The sequence below is a fragment of the Athalia rosae genome, chromosome 4 (assembly GCF_917208135.1).
Source record: "Athalia rosae chromosome 4, iyAthRosa1.1, whole genome shotgun sequence".
NCBI classification, from domain to species: Eukaryota; Metazoa; Arthropoda; class Insecta; order Hymenoptera; family Athaliidae; genus Athalia; species Athalia rosae.
This window is the reverse complement of record NC_064029.1, coordinates 1,177,587-1,196,285: the sequence shown is the minus strand read 5'-3', so window position 1 is coordinate 1,196,285 and position 18,699 is coordinate 1,177,587. Positions and strand designations below refer to the sequence as shown.

The 18,699-nt window shown below is 38.6% G+C and overlaps 3 protein-coding genes across 4 annotated transcripts; 2 read left to right on the top strand and 1 right to left on the bottom strand.

Moving 5' to 3' along the window:
* Nucleotides 1-155: 155 nt before the first annotated feature.
* Nucleotides 156-3,684, top strand: LOC105687575 (ubiA prenyltransferase domain-containing protein 1 homolog). 2 transcript variants are annotated; one of them, XM_048654617.1, is made up of 2 exons: nt 156-530; nt 1,007-3,684. In XM_048654617.1, the coding sequence occupies exon 2, from the start codon at nt 1,007-1,009 to the stop codon at nt 2,003-2,005; it is 999 nt and encodes a 332-aa protein (XP_048510574.1). In that variant the 5' UTR covers nt 156-530; the 3' UTR covers nt 2,006-3,684. The 2 variants fall into 2 exon arrangements, with proteins under 2 accessions (XP_048510574.1, XP_012258767.1); XM_012403344.3 differs by having other exon boundaries at nt 161-530; nt 989-3,684.
* On the bottom strand, nt 3,477-14,747 carry LOC105687455. Its single transcript, XM_048653708.1, is given in 13 exon segments — nt 3,477-4,412; nt 6,182-6,365; nt 6,913-7,194; nt 7,249-7,338; nt 7,424-7,546; nt 8,918-10,434; nt 11,936-12,050; nt 12,052-12,165; nt 12,254-12,752; nt 12,843-13,050; nt 13,156-13,332; nt 13,418-14,238; nt 14,386-14,747. Coding segments are annotated over 13 exon segments (4,593 nt in total). The 5' UTR covers nt 14,631-14,747; the 3' UTR covers nt 3,477-4,194.
* Nucleotides 14,748-14,915: 168 nt separating this feature from the next.
* On the top strand, nt 14,916-16,846 carry LOC105687467 (cyclin-dependent kinases regulatory subunit). The gene is made up of 3 exons (XM_012403127.3): nt 14,916-15,130; nt 15,344-15,471; nt 15,782-16,846. The coding sequence occupies exons 1-3, from the start codon at nt 15,072-15,074 to the stop codon at nt 15,835-15,837; spliced, it is 243 nt and encodes an 80-aa protein (XP_012258550.1). The 5' UTR covers nt 14,916-15,071; the 3' UTR covers nt 15,838-16,846.
* The last annotated feature ends 1,853 nt before the right edge of the window (nt 16,847-18,699 follow it).

Genomic DNA, 18,699 nt, shown 5'->3' with positions numbered 1-18,699 from the left:
TGTTTTGAAATTGCATTGTTCATAATTTAAGTAACATCATGGTTCACTCATAGTCCAACAGGCATTCCTGTTGTCGAGGATCAAGTAGTGTAACTGTCACATCACCTGTCAAGTAGCGCACATGGTGACGTAGCGCCCGGGTCAACCGGAAATACGTTTCGCGTACGTATACGTACGTATTTACAGTTTTGTTGAGCAACCGATCTGAAGGTAACGAGACCCTAAGCCTAGCGTTATAATTCACGGTTTGTTAGTTCATCCTCTGGCGGGCAGGTAGCAGGATACATTAAACGCTGCAACACGTCACCAGTGTATTTGGATTCTACACAATTCTACATACATACATTGACTGCATTTTAATTAAATATTTCATTGAAATGTCAGACGATTGAGGAATAAATGCGTGATCATATGTAAATAAGATTAATTTATACCGATGCATTGACAAACTAATGTTCAACCATCATAATAGAAGTATGGGCATCACTGTAACCTAACTTTCGCCGCATAGCTCAAGAAGCATATTACAGGTAAATTTATTTCGGTACTCCTATTCAAACATTCGTTTCATACAAACTATCATTCAATATCTTTTCGTGCTTCAAAAACTCCTCCCCTCCCCCAAATTGTCGCACTTATCATTACATCATCTTCACACGTTGTAACTGACAACTAATCCAAAATTGTTATCTAACAACAATAAATATTTTTAGATATGAAACCAAAATAGAATAGTATTTTATTGGTTCATTGATCAATTAATTCTTCCCAATTCAAAGCTATTGTATTCAGTGTCAATGTTGACTCCTATTATAGGCTTCATCGTAAACTGAGCCTTCAATGTACGTCAATGCTGCATTAGATTTTATATAATATTATCTCCGGTTCATTCTGCATAACTAACATAACTGAATTAAAGAGGAACCATATTGGAAGATAATTGCATTTTGCAGATATTTGCTGTTCCTAATCATTGTTTAAAATTTAGGATATTTTCTGGCTAAAGATGATGAACGGCAACACCAGTCCCCAGAAGGGGGCAGAATCAACTGGATCATTGAGTAACTCTAACTGCTCTGGTCCTACATCATCAACATTGGACTCTCCATTGATGAAACTCTCTTCCTACGTTTTGGCCCTTAGACCATGGTCTCTAAGCGCTTCATTGATGCCAACACTTCTTGGATCAGCAATCGCATATCGGTTAACAGGACTGACAAACTTCAGCTGGGTTTCACTTGTACTTACTTTATTCACAATCGTATCGGTACATGGAGCGGGTAATGTAGTGAACACATATTTCGATTATGTCAAAGGTGTCGACAGTCGAAAAAGCGATGACAGAATCCTAGTGGATCACATCTTATCTAAAGATGAGTTAGTTTCCTTAGGGGCAATTTTATACGCCGCAGGATGCTTGGGCTTTATCTTGCTAGCTGCTATTTCGCCAGCTAAAATGGAGCACCTAGCACTTGTATACTTTGGAGGCTTGTCCTCTTCTTTCTTATATACCGGAGGTATTGGTCTGAAGTACATAGCCCTAGGTGACGTTTTGATCTTAGTAATATTTGGTCCAATTTCGGTATTATTTGCATTTATGGCGCAAACCGGATATGTCGAATGGGGTACGATTTATTATGCCATACCTCTAGCTCTCAATACAGAAGCCATTTTACATAGTAACAATACAAGGGATTTAGAGAGCGATAGACGAGTAGGGATTGTAACATTAGCTATTTTGATCGGTCACACAGCATCTCACATACTCTATGCTTTTTTATTATTCTCACCTTATATTACCTTCGTTGTTCTCGCTCTGCGGTATTCCGTTTGGTTCTTATTACCATTGATTACTTTACCGGCAGCATTTCGAATAGAAAAAGAATTCAGATCTCCTGATACTATTCAGAGGGTGCCGAAACAGACGGCAAAATTAAATATGTTCCTGGGCATACTCTATGTTTTAGCTTGTCTCTTGATCGATCCTCTTCCTTACCTTCGTTGAATCTCATAGAAATATGAGCCAATAGTCACTATACATATTACTATATGTAACAAAATACTATTGTAAGCAGATCAAAGCTTATGTTGCCTCTGAAAATGCAATTGAGCTACACAATCGACATAGTCAAAGAGGAAAAAAGTATTTATTGACCTTGTCATGTTGTACGAGAACTGGAAATTTCTATCGTGTGTTATATCTTGTCGTCGGTATGTAAAATACATCGACACTAAAATAAGTTGGTAATTAACTACGACCAGTAATTAATTTTACAAAGTATATCGCACCGTTGCCAACGGATGATTACTGTGAATTTAGTAATCAATTTACTACCGACTGTAAGAGGTGAGTCTTGTCAACAAGTATGTCACAAATTGTGGTTTTGAAAAAAATATTTATGTTTGTATTTCTAAAAAAAAAGTTTAATTGGTTGAAATATCTTCACTACAAACTAGTGTTGGGTGCTTTTACAACATCTCTGATATCAAATACAAAAGCAACTTCATACTAATCACAATCAGTAGGATAATCCCGGCATATTTAACTTTTTCTAATACTTGAACATAGAAGTATGTGGACTGGGTGAATGCTAAAATGAATCACAATATTATTGTACCTCGACTCTTTTACTAAATATGAATATTCCTATATCTTCGAAGTTTGTACTGTACAAACAAAAGGAAATAAATATTTTATGCAACATTGATGAGGGAATATCAGCGTCAAATGCTTGCACGATGTTTAAAGTGAATTGTAACGTCGCAATGTGAATACCAAACAAATAATTTGATAAACTTTATAATTTACGAATACCGTCTATATTAGATCAATTTTTATGCAGCCGTAAATCTAATATTGTTATAGTTTTATGTTTTTGTCAATGCGTAATAATGCGATAAGGATTTATGTTATTTTTATTCATTATATTATTATGTAATATTACAATAATTCTATTTTTCAAATAACTAGGGAGAGGCTTGTTTATTTGTTTTATATTTCAAATTATTATTTATCTCGCCAATAAGACTTAACTCCTAACGGTTCGCCTAATATTAATATAAAGCCCTTCACATTGACATAAAAGAAGCCGTTTTGACCCCTGGTTGACAGCTTTAAATGATAATTTATAGGTACGATAAATCGAAATAATTTATTTTTCATTTGGACAGCTAGATTTTATTATGAAATTAGTGCAACAAAATTGTGTCCCGCTGTAATGAAATTTTTTGCATAGGTTCTAACTAGGCAATTACAGTGAATTTGAATTTCTATACAACAATTCGAATTCGAACAAAATTTTACATACGAATTGAAAAATGGCAAATAATTCAAATCAATGTGCATGATTCTCTTCATTGCTTGTGGTAAATCAGGAACTACATTTGACCAATATCCGACATCTCATCGTGACGCCCGAGTGAATGACAATAACGTCAGTTTGGTAGAGTGACTTATAATGAGGCTCAAACTAAAGGATCAAATTCCAAACTGATTTTTGTATAACTTTAATGGTGCTGTGATCATCTGTCTGAACTTAGTTACGTCATCGTTTTACATGGCAATCTTTGAGTTTCTGCAAGGTTTTTCTGCATTGTACAAAATAGTCGTATAATAGACATATAGTTGCACATGAACTTCTGTTATCTTTAATTAGACAATAAAATATACCTCTAAAACCAAAACAGTGAAATTACTGATACAGATGCACACCGCAAATTCACATGCCTATTTTATAATTTGATACCTTGTAATAAATACAGAAAGGTTCGAAAACATGATCATAACTCATATAAGTATATCAATCTACTTCCGTGAAATATTTTTTAATGATTCGTTCGAAAAATCAACTACTTGGGAGGAAAAAAATTGAAAATAGACCAACGTGATGTAAGTAGCTTTAGAATTAGGAAAAACCATTCTTTAGCATGCTTATACAAAACAATGAAACTGCCACTGGTGAGCGAATAATTTCACCAGAATAAAATACTTTTTAACATAATGCTGATGTGTTTCAAAATCGACGTATTTTTAAGCATGAGCATCACTAACAATTAGGTACTGAAAGAAATTTAAAATAGCTGTAATGAACTTAACAAAAACTGATTGACCAATAGACGCGTCTAGCTACTTTTCAAACTACTTGTTTTATTAACCCGTTTTTGCAGAACTTATCGTATCGTCGATTACCAATATTAATGGTATTGTGCCACGTGGTTTGAGCTCGATGTTTTCTTCATTTTTCTCGTACGAAGGAGTCTTTTTTGATAGTATAACACATCGCAACGGGGTTGGTGTTTTATCAAGGCCTCACTGCTGAAGGTTCTTCCACATTTTCCACACGGTATCAATGACCTAAGATGATTTTCCCATATCCTATGAAATGTTGCAACGAAATCGCAATCACCATCGGCTGAAAATCGAAATATATTTTGGAGCCAATCAAAGTATATAAAACAATTATGCTCGGGCGTGAACTTTCTATTTTTAACGGGGTTGATATAGTACAGTATAATTTGTTAGTAAAGATAAAAGATATATTCTTAAGGTGATACATCAGTAGGTATGCACACTATGGCCGAATTTACAACGTATCTAGCTAACATATACGAACAGTGGATGAATTAATTGATTAGTCGTAAAAAATAAATTTTGAAATTCCATCAATTGTTGTTCTGTATGCAAAATACTGTTTTAATACGTATCATACACATTCTTTTCTTGAATGTTATTTACAGACATAGGTATTCCTTTTCCAATGCTATTCATTTCAACTCTGTGCTAAAGTCTTCACTCGACACACCGTGATATGGTCATTATACGTCTGGCATTGAAATCACTCTTGCGCATAAATTTAGGAGATATAAATAAGCGTAGAAATTCTCAATTACATAATCGACCCAAACCCCTCAATCAGAAGCAAGAACGATTGTAAATCACAGTTATTTGTTGCAATCTACACTACGAATAAAAATTAGCGGATCATCCCGTTTTCGCTCCAAAAAACGTCCGATTTCGAAGCGTCGTAACTGCTCGAAGAATTAGGGTAGAGGGTTGTAAAAAAAAGCATTTTGAAGCTTAAAGGTTCACCAATCAAATGCTTTTAGTTCAATTAGATTGCGTTATTTTGTTCACTTGTTTAATTCGAATTTTGTTGATGTCATTTTGAAAGTTGAAGTCTTCCCTTCAAAACGCATTTTATGAATTTTTATCCGACTCTAAAGCGATTATTGTCCATAAATCTTTGATTGAATACCCTGACCGACCCAGTTATCGTATAATCATAGTTTTCCAAAGACGATTTTGAAGCTCGAACCTTCGACTATGTGAAACTTCATTTCATGTAGTCGTTTCGACCCATTTATTTTTTTTTCACAATAGTAGCAAGCTCTAGTTATTGATGACTTTTAATTAGATGTTCGAATAAATAGGTATCGGTTATTATTACTAAAGTTCAATGGGTTCCTTTGCAGCCGCGTTCGTGAATGGCAACGCGATCAGGATTAAAAGTACGTCCACATTTTTTGCAAGGAACCAGCTGCCCCAGGTGGGATTGCCAGTTGGCCTCCGCTGTAGCTGCAAGATCTATCACCTCTGCCCCGGTGCCATCACCTGCAAGCAAAAAAATTCGCCCGACCGAAAATGAGGCACATTTCAATTTCGAAACTATGATGATACAATTTTGTTATGATCGATAGAAACTGTATCTTTTCCCCCAGAACGCGAATTTCAAAATTGTAAATGAAAGCTGCAGGAATTCTATTTAGCATACGCAATTCGCAATGTGCAAATTTATTCAAATATTTAAAAGCAACGAGGCACATAGGTAATAGAGCAGGACTAAAAGGTTTAACTAACTTGTAACAACACTATAAATACATGCTGCTTCCCGAGAAACTAATCGATCCTACCCTCGTAGTGGTCATAATGGTCGGCGAAAAAAGAGAAAAGAGAAACTAAAACGAGGGATATACGGATATAAAAAGGAAGTCGTCGACCTGGACGTACATTATTTACGTTTCCTGCCTTGCAAAGTATAGGTAGAGTTTATGAATACATGGTATCGCCATTATTTCCTTCGGTCTAATGACAATCAGCATATTATATCACAAGTGGTCACACAGAAATGTATTGACTGATTGCAAGGAATATTTTTGGACGTGAATATCTCAAATCACTTACGTGTGAATACAATGTCCGGCTTTTGAGGCTCTCGACGCCGCTGAGTAGGGGGTAGTTTTTCATTTTCTTGGTGCCATTTTCTGAGGCATTGGGGTTCGTGAATGGCGATGCTGGTCGTGCCAAAATCTCTTCCGCAAATATAACATGGTATCGTCTTTTTCTGGAGATGTATTGGAGGTTGAACCTACGATTCGACAAAAAAAAATAGTCTTGTTTCACCCCCATGATAGCAATTGAGACCTTAGACTTCACAAGCATTATTAATTTATAAATATTAGAAAGTTGTAAAAAGATTAACATGTGATACGCGATCTTACGGGGGATTATCCTGCGTGCATATCTTCTAAATACTCAATGTAATATTACTTTCAATTTCGAATCCGCAGCGATCTTTCAGATTTATCGATTAACGAGTAGGTCAAGGTCTGGCTTATACAGTTTCCGACGCTTCCGTAAAATCGATAATTCTATTTAATTATATCCAAATGTATACTTATCCGGCTTAAACTGAGAACATCTGTCTAGTAAACACGTTGAAAATTACCAGTGAAATCAGCAAACACTCTAATTACATTTGTACACATATATTTGCAACGGACGCGCAGATTGCGATAATGAGACGCTAGAAATGATGCGGGTACACAATTATTGATACGAAATACATGGTAACTAGATCTTTATAACTAGAAGGGATTAGGATCGGCGTTGCAATTCTTGGGTCTGCAACTCACCGTTGAAGGATTATTTCCAAATGCCGAAGAAGCAGTCTCTTTTTTGCGTCGGGGTATGGGAGGTTGACCTTCATTTTCTGCCTGCGAACGTTTCAGACATTGAGGTTCGTGGATCTTTATACTTCTACTCCCGAAACTGCGTCCACATATCTGACAAAATACCATTGGAGATTCTTTTGGGGATGAAGTTTCCGACCCCGCAATTTGCCCCCCGGGTCTCTCAGGGCGTATCCTACTTTCCTCGGGCTGGTCCTCTTTTAAGGGGAGCTTCTGGGGAAAAATCTATTCATCATTTTTAATATTTGCGCACTATTCTGTTTAGATCTTGACACACACCCTTTTCGGCGTTTTGCAGCTCTTCTGGTGAACGGGTAAACGGTCCGGTAAAAAAGTTCGCCCGCAGCGTGAGCACGGAAGCAGTTGCGCCTGGAAAACGAGAGCAGAGATTGTAGGGAACGAACAAGGTTCGATGTTGCAGATATCATATACTTCAATTAAATAACTGTCGCACCTGACTTTGTTCCCAAGCCGCTTTATTCCAATCCTGATGTCCAGGTTCCACCTGTGTAGGTCTTTGCGGGGGTGTAGAACGTCTTTGGGAAGGTGGTAAGGCGTTATTTTCCCTCTCCCATTTCTAAAATTCATAACGGTGATGATTATTTTGTAGCTTTTTGGGTAAATCAGAAGCTTTGGAAATAATATAAAGTCAATGTACAATCGGATCGAGGGCACTGAATAACTAGCTATATTTCTAGCTAACTGTTGCTCGTAATAATCAACGGAATGTACATAATTATTGTACACAATCACCGGCTTCTGTTCCTTTTCCCATTGATACACGATTATATCAGGAGATTTGGACATTTTAGCCGTGCAGCACTTAATTTTTATCAGTTGGATGTTTATTATTGCCGATTTCGACTTTTCATACCATTCGTACATTCAAAGGCATCAGGGTTCGCGAACGGGAATAAATCATTTCGTCGTGACTATTGGTTTACCTGTAATTTATCAACCTTCAGAAGGTCTAGTAACAATGTCAAGCATGGAGGCAACTATAGCGACTATTTATAAAGGCAACAAAGTCCTACTTGTATGTGAATCGAATCGATATCATAAAGCGGAGAAATTGTACTAAGGTCTTTTTACGCAAACTATAATATGCAGTCGCACGATGCGATTTCATATACAAATAATACACAAGTTTAATTTTTTTCTCTTGTGAAAATTATCAAGTATGACTGTATTGATGTCTAGCTCTTTCGCCGATCGAAACGTGTGTTCATCAGTGATACACATAGATATACCGCATATAATTATTCATACCCGGTGTCAATTTGATCGACCGCTTTTGCGAGGAATTTTTGCTTTTTTTGCCCGTATCTGTTGGTGATCGATGAGATCCATCGATCGCATAGGCGAGCGACTAGGCGTGTGAAGAAGAAATGTTGAAATGCATACATTATTCATATGTGTATAGTTATCGCGCGTGAACCATCGGCAGTGAACTTGTAAATGATAAACAACCGGCAATTAGAAAGATAATGGTAAAAATAAAAGCGTCAATTTATGGACTACTAGCTGAGTTGTGTAGCTTTGACCGAATTAATTAACGATTCATCGCGAATTGCGGCTTGGGGGGAACGACGGCGGGCAGAGTTCAAGCGTGTAGGAGCGGTTTCAATGTCACGGTCGAATCACCTTAAGTAATACATCGTGTTATTCCCGCTGTAGCGGTTTTTCGAAGTCGGATATATTTCGAACATTCCGTCATCTGTATTATCGCTATCGGTGCAGCTATACGCTCAAATGATTTCGATTAAACTTACCTACGTAACGAGCAGACGCTGCACAGTCTACCGTGAAGAACATTCGTGCGGTAATTTCTAATTTTAAATATGAGCGTTCGATTCGTTGTGCATAATTACATACATTACGCGTAGGAATGAGTCACATGAGAAATAGAAAAGGTGGATAATTTATAAACAAATGTATAGAACCTTACCTGCAAACATTTTGGTTCGTGAATAGGAAAACTTGCGGTTCCAAATTCACGGCTGCAGATGTAGCAGGTAACAGATCGGGGTCCTCTTTTTGGCGAGGAGTTTGCGGTGGATTGACCAGGATTTTGTACATCTTGAATTATTTTGCTGGGTGGTGAAATTTCCCGCAAATCCTGCGTCGGGTTTTTAGGGTGAGCTTCGGGTACATCGGATGTTTTGTTGGTTTTGCGTTTTTCGCTGCGGAAATTTAAAGCGACCGGCTTCTGCACGCTCTTAGGTATCGCAATTTTGATTAAGGGCTTCGGAATCGAGGTAATATCGCGAACTTTTAACGGAGGTGCGACTGCATTTTTAGGATGGCTGTGAAATCTTTCCGGTTGATCGGACCTTCCGCAGGTCTTGCACGGTTCAGGTGCACCTTTTACACCACCGGTGAAAACCTCAACATCTGATTTAATTGACGTTTTTGACGATTTCTTCTTCGCTATGACCGCGAGCGCGGATACCTTAGGGGTTGAACTTTTCTTGTTGTTATTATCGTCTCGATTACGAGGCTGAGAATTAGATCGTTTTGTAATCGTTTCGTTGAATCCCACCCCCGCAGCTGTGGCTCCTGGACTACGTGCGACGCTTTGCTTCTTCATTCTTATTTCAGGGGTAGCGATGTCGGGGGATGTGTCCCTGCAGTGATAAGCCTCCGAGTCAGTTACGGGCTCGAAACTTTTCCTTTTTTGTCTGGCGAGTGATGATATCCCTGAATTCGAAGCTGCCCCGGAGCAGCCCAGCGACCCGACGCTCGTTCGGCTAAGACGGTACTCCTTGTTGGTTCCTGAAGCGATTTGAATGTTCTGTATCCCCAGACTTTGCCTACGCCGCTCGATTCCCATCGCTCGACTTCTATCCGTAGCTATTCCTCCCACGCTTTCAACCACATCATATCGCGTTCGGATGTGCGTCATAGAATCAAAGAGAAGCTCCTTGCTGAGTATTGACATGTCGAGTTTATCAACGAGTCTAGGGTCCAGGAATGATGGCTCTTCAAGGTTCGCAGTCTTCGGTCTCTCAATAAGTTCGGTGCAAGAGCCTGAATTAGACGGAATTTTCTTTATTTTTGGGGGCCATGTGCCGGCGTTTGCTGCCGCTGAATGAGATTTAGATCTTGGTGTCACCAGCTGCGATTCATTTCCTAGGTACAAATCACCCGGGTTTTCTTTGAGGGCGTTCAAGCTGTCCTTGATAACTAAGAACGTCTTTTCTGACTGCAGGAACTCCGATGGCCCCCGGTTATTCTTCCACCGCATATCGATGAATGCGTCGTTTTTTTCCTCAGTTAAAGACGTCCTTGAATTTACTGCCCTCGTTATCGAACCGGAAGTGAAATTCTTATCAGAGGCTCCAGGTATCAGGTCACGCGTGGCGTCATCGCGGTCATCCCGCTCCGGCGACCGCTTATAGCTTCGGGAATTCGTGGTTGTAACGGGATAATTCGATTTGAGGAGATTAACATGAATTTTATTACGTGGTCGTCATGTCCTTAATTTACCCCGTCCGCGTTCCGTGGATGGTTTATCACCTGAACGCCGAGCGAACCTGCAGATTATCTGAATTTTTCACACGGTGACATAAGTAATCCTATGAATATATTTCATATTTCGACCGGATTTTACTAGAGTCGTTTGTTCCTTAATTCGCGAATTTCGTGCTTTGCTATGTTGGCTGTTGCACGAACGCCAATTTATTCAAAACTATTTTGTTTCTTTCATTTTCTCATTGTGCGCACGCGACTTCAACGTCCTTCGGATAAAATAATTCCTCTGAATTATGAAAAGTAAAACTAGGTGACTGTAATTTTTGCTAACTATTTTTTCACCTCTTTTTAGCGATTCATATAGTTTGCATTTTATGTGATTACAAAAAGTTTTATACAATTATCTTCTATCTCTAAATTAATTTTCATCCCCTACTAATTTTATCGCACTGATAACAATTCTGCTGGAACATTTTTCGTTCTACGAAATTTTGATTTCCCGTTGCCTGATGCTAAAAAGTTTTGGATTCCTCAGGAACTGCAACGTTGAATGGAAGAATTTATTTTTAAAAAAACTTATAAAAACTTTTGTGCGCTTTACGGCGGGTGCGACCGTTGAGTAGATGCGTCACGCGTGGACTGAGTCCCGGGTTACCTGGGCGTTGGGTTGATATAGAGAAAATTAATGTGGTCGCCCTGGGTACACCTGCAGGTCGCGTCGTTCCGCATTTGTGGTCGTGGCAATGATCGATCCAACGACGACATTAACAAACATTTTTGCTCGTTCGTGTGTCCAAGTTGACGCCATTCACAGCTCGCTACATGGCATTCTCAACGCATTACCTCCCCATACGAATGAACAAAGTTTTTAGCGCAAACTTCGAGGCATTATTCAAGGGAATTGGAATGGAAATTCATCTTTACAGTAACATAACGTCATGCCATTAGAATCGTTTATTAGAAAAAATACAATATTAAAACTATACTTACACAGATTTCGATTTCCAAAAATTCATGATCCTCCAATAGCTTATTCGAAAATGCGGTTGCGAAAGCTCGATACCGCACATATAATTGCCATTTTCGAGAAACTACTCGCAGGGTGAGATTCTTCGTTGTTGCCAAACATCCCGTATAATGAAACTCATAATTATCGGCTTACGTGGAATGCAGTGACGATACGCAGTTTCTTTAAATGCGGGTAAAGCGTAAGCAAATGGGCCATCGGGTTGTATTAAAAATACACTATTAAAATATGTTGTTGCAATAATTTCTGCGGGTTTATACATGGCTATTTACATGTGCTCAAATTCCTTATATCTGTTTACTCATGTCACACTGAAAATCACCCTAGCATACAAGTGGTACTAAAATAAGGGGGTAACGCATTACGTCATACAGCGACGTAGTCTTTATATCGTTATTATGTCATCACAAAATTATTTTGATGGAAGTCGTGTGGAATTTTATGCAGATCCTGGAGATTATAAACCGAATTTTAAAGAAGCAAACATGTGCCACACTATCAATAGTTCATCTCCGGTATCTGTATCGCTTGAAGTGGAACCATAGCTGGAAAATATTGTTGTGAAATTGACACCGGAACCCACGTTTGTAAGAATACTCCCATTCTCTGTTTACTATTTTAAACGCTATGTCCTCGTAGGGTGGCCCAGCGTGAAACCTCAAGTTCGCGAAATCTTTGTTGTCCGCACAGGGGGTCTGAAAAGGATAAGCAACCTGAGTTAGTTGATACTAAAAAAACGAGCCCACCTACGAATCGTTGTAACCCTACAAACGGAATTCTCACCAAAAAGTATTCAGGTGTCGTATTCTTGTCGATCAGATCTGGATAAAAAATATTGAATTTGTATCCCTGAACGATTTTGGGAGGCGGATTGTCCATGTCGTAATGAGTCTGATTATATTTGTTCCATTCGAATCCAGTATGAACCCTGTTGAAGTATCTCGGCTTTCGAGGTCTGTATTTGTCCGACCAAAGATAGATTTGAGCTTCAAGGGAAGATTCGACACTGAACTGAGCTTCATCAGCTCCCATATTCTTACGAGCCTCCCTGTGCATTGCTTGTTCCTCCGCGCTAATCACATTTTGAACCTTGCGTCCTGTATTAAGAACCTGATTGCGGGCAAACTCAAGTCGTTGATTATCTTCTTCCTCTAAAGTAACCAACGTTCCAGGTTCCAATTGTGACTGCGTCATATATTTAGGCGAATATCCGCCCGATTCGTAATCTTGGAAAGACTCTGAGAGCAAGTCATCAGCTGCACTTTGGTCTTCACTTTCGGCTCTATAATCGTGGAATGAAAAATTAGCCCTACTTAACAACTTGGCGTTTGAAAATACAGACAAAAATACACGACGTTAGAAGGATACGTACTCAGATTGGCTTTCATCGCTTTTTTCCGCATCCGCTGCATTGCTTGTTGATGGCTGGTCATCTTGTTTGACCGAATGTTCGCTTGGTGCCCTGGGTTCATCTACTTCACTTTCGGTTTTAATCACACCCTGTTCTGCCTTTAGGACTTCTAGCTTTTTACGTAGGTTTTCTTGGTGACGATCTCGAAGTCTTGCTCTTGCCATATGAGCTACAATTATTATGATAAAGTAAGGGTTTATTTCAGATTTTGTCTCATTAGATGGATAGTCTCCAATTATGTACATGGACTACGCTTTAATGGAGATAAACTCACCTTTCAACTGCGACAGAAGACTCTCCCAGTAGCCTATATCAACTCCCTCAGGTTTCCCAACAATTTTACACTCGATTTGGAGCTGCAGTGCTTCCAGTTGAGTAGCTGTCTTCCCTTTGAATACAGCAGTGACATCCTTAGCCACTGATGCATGAATCCCTTCCCTTCTGCCTATAGCTGGAATAAATATCAAAAATTAAAACATCTCAAGTAAAGTGACTTTTAAGGCCTTGAAAGACTCAGTCCTACAAAGAAAACTCACCAGCTTCATATTCTGATCTGTCCATTTTCCTCAACTTGTGCAGTTCATCCTCCACAATTACAGTTATATCGTTCCAATAATCCAAATTCTTTCCTCTCTCCAGCTCTTTGTATACCTTAATATCCTCTATAAGATCCTCCAAGTCCTTGATCTGCAGTCCTCTCAAATACGTATAAGGTTCATGCATTTCAACCGCATCAACTTCCTCCTCTGCACTTATGTACTTTGCTAAAAGATCAATGGGTTTCGCACGCCCATCCTGGATCCTAATTCGAGACCGTAGTCTTGCTTGCTCCAAGTGAAACTGATCCTCCTGCCTGGCCCATTGTTCGAGCTGAGCAGCCTCTTTTCCTCTCTGAAGCAACGCCATTTCTTCCTCACGTTGCTGCCTTTCGAGTTCTCGTTCTTGTCTTCTCTTTTTTACTTTCTCTAACTCTCTCTTGTTCTCTTCCTGCTTGTGTCGATTTCTGGCTTCCAGTTCCTCTCTGCTGACTCCGATCAACCCTTCTTTTTCCAGCTTCTTAGACCACACAAAAGTTGAAAGTAAGTTTCCATCGCCAAAAGGATTATCTGTATTTGTATAGTGAAGATAATCATTATCCCAGCCCATACGTTCTTTCCTCTTGCGTTCCTTGGCTTCTTTTTTCCTAAGCCTCCGAAGGCGTTTTTCTTCTGGTGTCTCAGTTGCCTTCAACAACTCTTTCTGATTTTTACGCTCTTCATCTTGCTTTCGTCGCTGCTTTTGTAACTTCTCTAGGAGTTTGGTTGAATCTGCAGAGGAGCTTGATGATGAAGAGTCACTTGATGATGACGATTCTGACCTGCAAATAAAATATTATATTGTGTAATTTTATAGGTAAGCATCAGGCAAGTGAAAAGTGCGATAATATAACTGAACGTATTTGGAACGTTCCAACAGAAACGTAACCTCTACAGGGTGATTTATTTTCATATTCTACGGTCAGTACCTTTTTCGACTTTTGTGTTTGGATGATTTTTTATGCTTCGGCGATTTGTCCCTGTTCTTTTTCTTCGATTTCTTTTTGTAATCCTCACTACTTTTTCGGGAGTTATGCCTTGACTTCGAGTCTTTTGTGCTTCGTTCGGCATTGCTACTGTGTAGGTTCCTTTCGAAACGCTTTGGAGATTGCCAGGTATTCCTGTCACTGGATTTAGAACTATATCGATCACCACGTTGTGAATGTTTATCCATTTTTTGGATACAACAACTGTCAAAAATGGTAAATAAATAAGTGTACCTAGAACTGTCTCGAAACGAGACAAGGTCAGTTAAGGCTAGATCAGGTTTCACTGACAGCTGATTCCGGTCAAATAAATTTCTCTAAAGGTGTATTTTATGATTCAATAATTCACTGAAATGCTTACAAGCAGATTACTTATGTTGATTAACAATTTAACCGGTAGAAATTTTGATGTTTAACGAGCTGAAGGTAATTTTAGTTGGTCAACGATATCTGAGTGCTCCCCTCCATTCGTCACATAGCTCAACATCCGTTAATTTTCAAAAGAAAAAGCGTACACGCCGCCGTCAAGATCGTGATTTTCTCTAATTTTCTGACATCGCTGAGTGATTTTGGTGGAGATTTTGTTGTTCCATCGGACGAGTATTCCAGTAAGGATAGAGTGTAACGCCATGGCGCCTAATAATATTTACTACTCGGATAAATACTACGACGACAAATATGAGTACAGGTTGGTTTCATTCTCCTCTTGTTTGAAGTGCTCCTTTTGTTTGGATTTCGGCTAACGGCGTATCGACTCCTAGCTAGTTCGCGATCTCAGTTTTTCAAACGCGACATTTTTGATAACTGTATGCCTACTGAAATTGGACGAGTCATCAGTTCATACTAAAATGCGTTTAGCATTTACACACGCAAAATTTTCGACTTATTCTTTGTGTTGCAGGCATGTTGTCCTCCCAAAAGAGTTGGTCAAATTGGTGCCAAGGACCCACCTTATGTCTGAAAATGAGTGGAGAGCCATTGGAGTGCAGCAGAGTCAGGGATGGGTGCACTACATGACTCATCAGCCTGGTACAAGCTCTAAAACTACATTTCATCCAATTTTTGTTGTTTTTGTTTGTCTCCCTTTACTTATGCCTAATATCTCACCAGATCTAATATACCCCTCATTAACATCTGCGGCACATCTTATTCTTGCGTTCATGTAGGCCTGTTGGTTGATTCTCCTGTTTTTTTTTTCATAAAGACTGATACTATGTGTACCAATTGCATATGAGCACACATCCTATTGTCAAGATAGTTATAATATTGAAAAGGAGTTTTTGATGGATAGGAGTTTCCAAAGTAATTCTAATAATGAAATGTCCGGGTCTTCTTTCAGAACCACATATTCTATTGTTCAAACGAAAAATAACATCGCCACCACCAGAGCAGTAATTGTTTCACAGAAGCTGTGCCGAGCTGTGCTCGATGCATGGGATTGGGATCATTGTTGATTTCAAGAAGAGCTCTTCTCTGATGAATGACAATAGTAAAAAGCTAATGGGACTAAAGACAAGATGTACGTGCATACCAAACAATTGTGGCTGCAGAAATAACTAGATGTACGACACAGCTCTTCTTTACCCTTCTAATTTACTTCGAATCGGTCATTGGTATGGTGCCGTAAGAAGTAGCTTGTATATATGTCTATAGTGTGTTCTAGTTCTTAATTCCACGTTCAGTAAAAACGTTAAACCCATACAAAGGCTAAATAACATGCACAACCTACTGCTCGGTCTCATCGATCTGATTTATTTCTGAAGATGGAAGTAATATTAATCTTGTTTATGGAATGAGGCGTGCTCGTATGCAGAACTTTAAAGAAACGGTTACACTCCTTGAGTTACCGTGATTCAATGTTAATTCTCCGATACAAGATAATGAATGGTTTTCACTACACAAGATTTTGTGATTTCAAGTGCCTTATTATTGTAAATCAATCGTTATCGTGCTTACATTAGGTTAATTTTTTTATTTTTAACATAACTAAACTTATTATTCATATCTATCTTGGTAATGCTACTAGACTAATAGTAAATCATATGTACCTAACTTCGGAAATATTAGATTAGCATATCCTCGTCTCTGAAATGCGGTAAAGATTTCACTCTATTGTTGAAGCCACTCTGACAAAGAAATTCGACTGACTTCTCCATTCAGGTTGAAAGAAATTACCTCGATAATAATGAATTTCACACTACTGAAAATTAACCAATTTTTAGTTCGTTAATCAATTTTCTAGTGGCGAAATGCTCTTGATTTTCCAATGTCACTTCGGTGGTTGATTAATTTTTTTATACCGCTGTTGGTTTTTTTTCCTCTTAATTTAACCTGTATTTTTTCCAATCAAGAAAGTGTATGTATAGTTCACCTTTAAATAAATTTGTAATTTTTTAAAAATTGACGATGGTATTATACGAAATATTTTTTCTCAGTCCCCAGGTACACAAGCTTATATTGCCATGCAGACCGCCTAGTTTTCACGTATCCATAAGTATAGGCGCTAACCCGCCAGGGATTATCCATATTGTTAAAGCCATGGGTTTCTGAGGCTGACCAACAATAATAAATTTTTACTCTGCCATTACCCGGTAATCTAGATGCAGAGCAAAATCAATAGTAAGTTGCATGCATTACCGCGATGCATAATGCCATTAGCAATAACATTGATGGTGCAACAAGGCTACAAGGCTAAGATCTTATAAATTAGGTATTCTTTGAAAGATATACGTGTGATGTGATATGATTTATGAATACTGTAATTAGATATAAAGTGAGATCATGGAGATGATATACACAACATATTGTCGATACTTCGCCGCAACTATTCAGCGGCGGCTCGCATTTACGATTGTACTTAACGAATTTTAGAAAATATACGCTAACTGGACAGCGTTTAATTTGTCGCGCAGCGGAAGTAACGATAAAACTCCAATCGTACTAATTCGCGACCTACGTCACAAACGTCTCAAATGTCTCGCACATCTCTGAATGAACTTTTATTATCCAACTCTTGTCCCCGACGATGAGAGCGTAGCAGAAAAATGCAATTTAATAGGGCTACTATAGGATAAAAAAAAAATTCCAGATGCATGTTTTACATATTATGTACTCAGCATCTGGATCAGGTTGCATATAATATAGATACGATGCACAGAGATGAGTCGTTTACTCAAATGCAGCTGCAGCCGTATAATCTTATCGATCACTTCGCGGTGATATCAGTACACAGTTTAAATTAAATTATATAAGTAAACATAATTATGACAAAATGCCAAATTCTATCATAACGTTTTGGAACCGCTTGGAATATGATTGCACGAGCAAAAAATCAAGTGTATCCTTTGATTTGATAATTCTTATCTTCTGCGTCGTGACAAAGTGCATTCTTGGGCTAAAGCATTCAAAAGCTCTTTATTTTGATCCAAAAACAATTATTTCTCCTTGAAATCCACCTAAAATTGAGATACCATTGCTCGGGTATCTATTAGAATAATTAGATAGACTAGAGTCTATTTTTTACATTTTTTTAGTATTACGACCTGCAGAAAATTTGGCTCGCATAGTAGTGATGAATACGAACGAAACGAGCAACGGAACTACCGTTTGCACGGTTCGGGTAGAAGCTGGATTGTTTGTTACGTTCTACATAACTCGTTTGGTCACGTGTCCATAAGGCCCATCAACACTATCGTGTGCAGAATACGTACAAGTATAAGCATACATAGCTATGAGAACGGGAAATATACACGTACGTACATAAGTGACCAATCCACCATCCCATTGCCTTCCCTGCACACAGACCGTTGAGGTACAGAGGATAGATGTGAATTTCGATTATTGTTTGAAAAATTTATCGCGATTTGCATTTACCGGAACAACCGGTTGCTGATTGAATCAGTTATACCGGAAAAGCTCTACTTCTCGATTTCCGGAATACCGTTCGGCTATTTGGGAGTGAAAACCCCCAGGGCCTGCGGTCACATGTATTCATTTTGATTCAAATTTCTGTATTTGTTTATTCATACCAACGACAATTATTCACTCATAATTGTTAGAGTAATCGGTATAAATTATTCAGAAGCTATACCGTTCTTCGCACGGTGCTAACATATCGATGTGAAATACGAATTCCTGTCGCACGTGATTCATTGATTGATCTCATACCAACGAAGGCAGACGGTACAATACTTCGGAAATCATTACATCGAAAGATCAATGATTCGATCCAATGTCACCAACGGTAGCTACCACGTG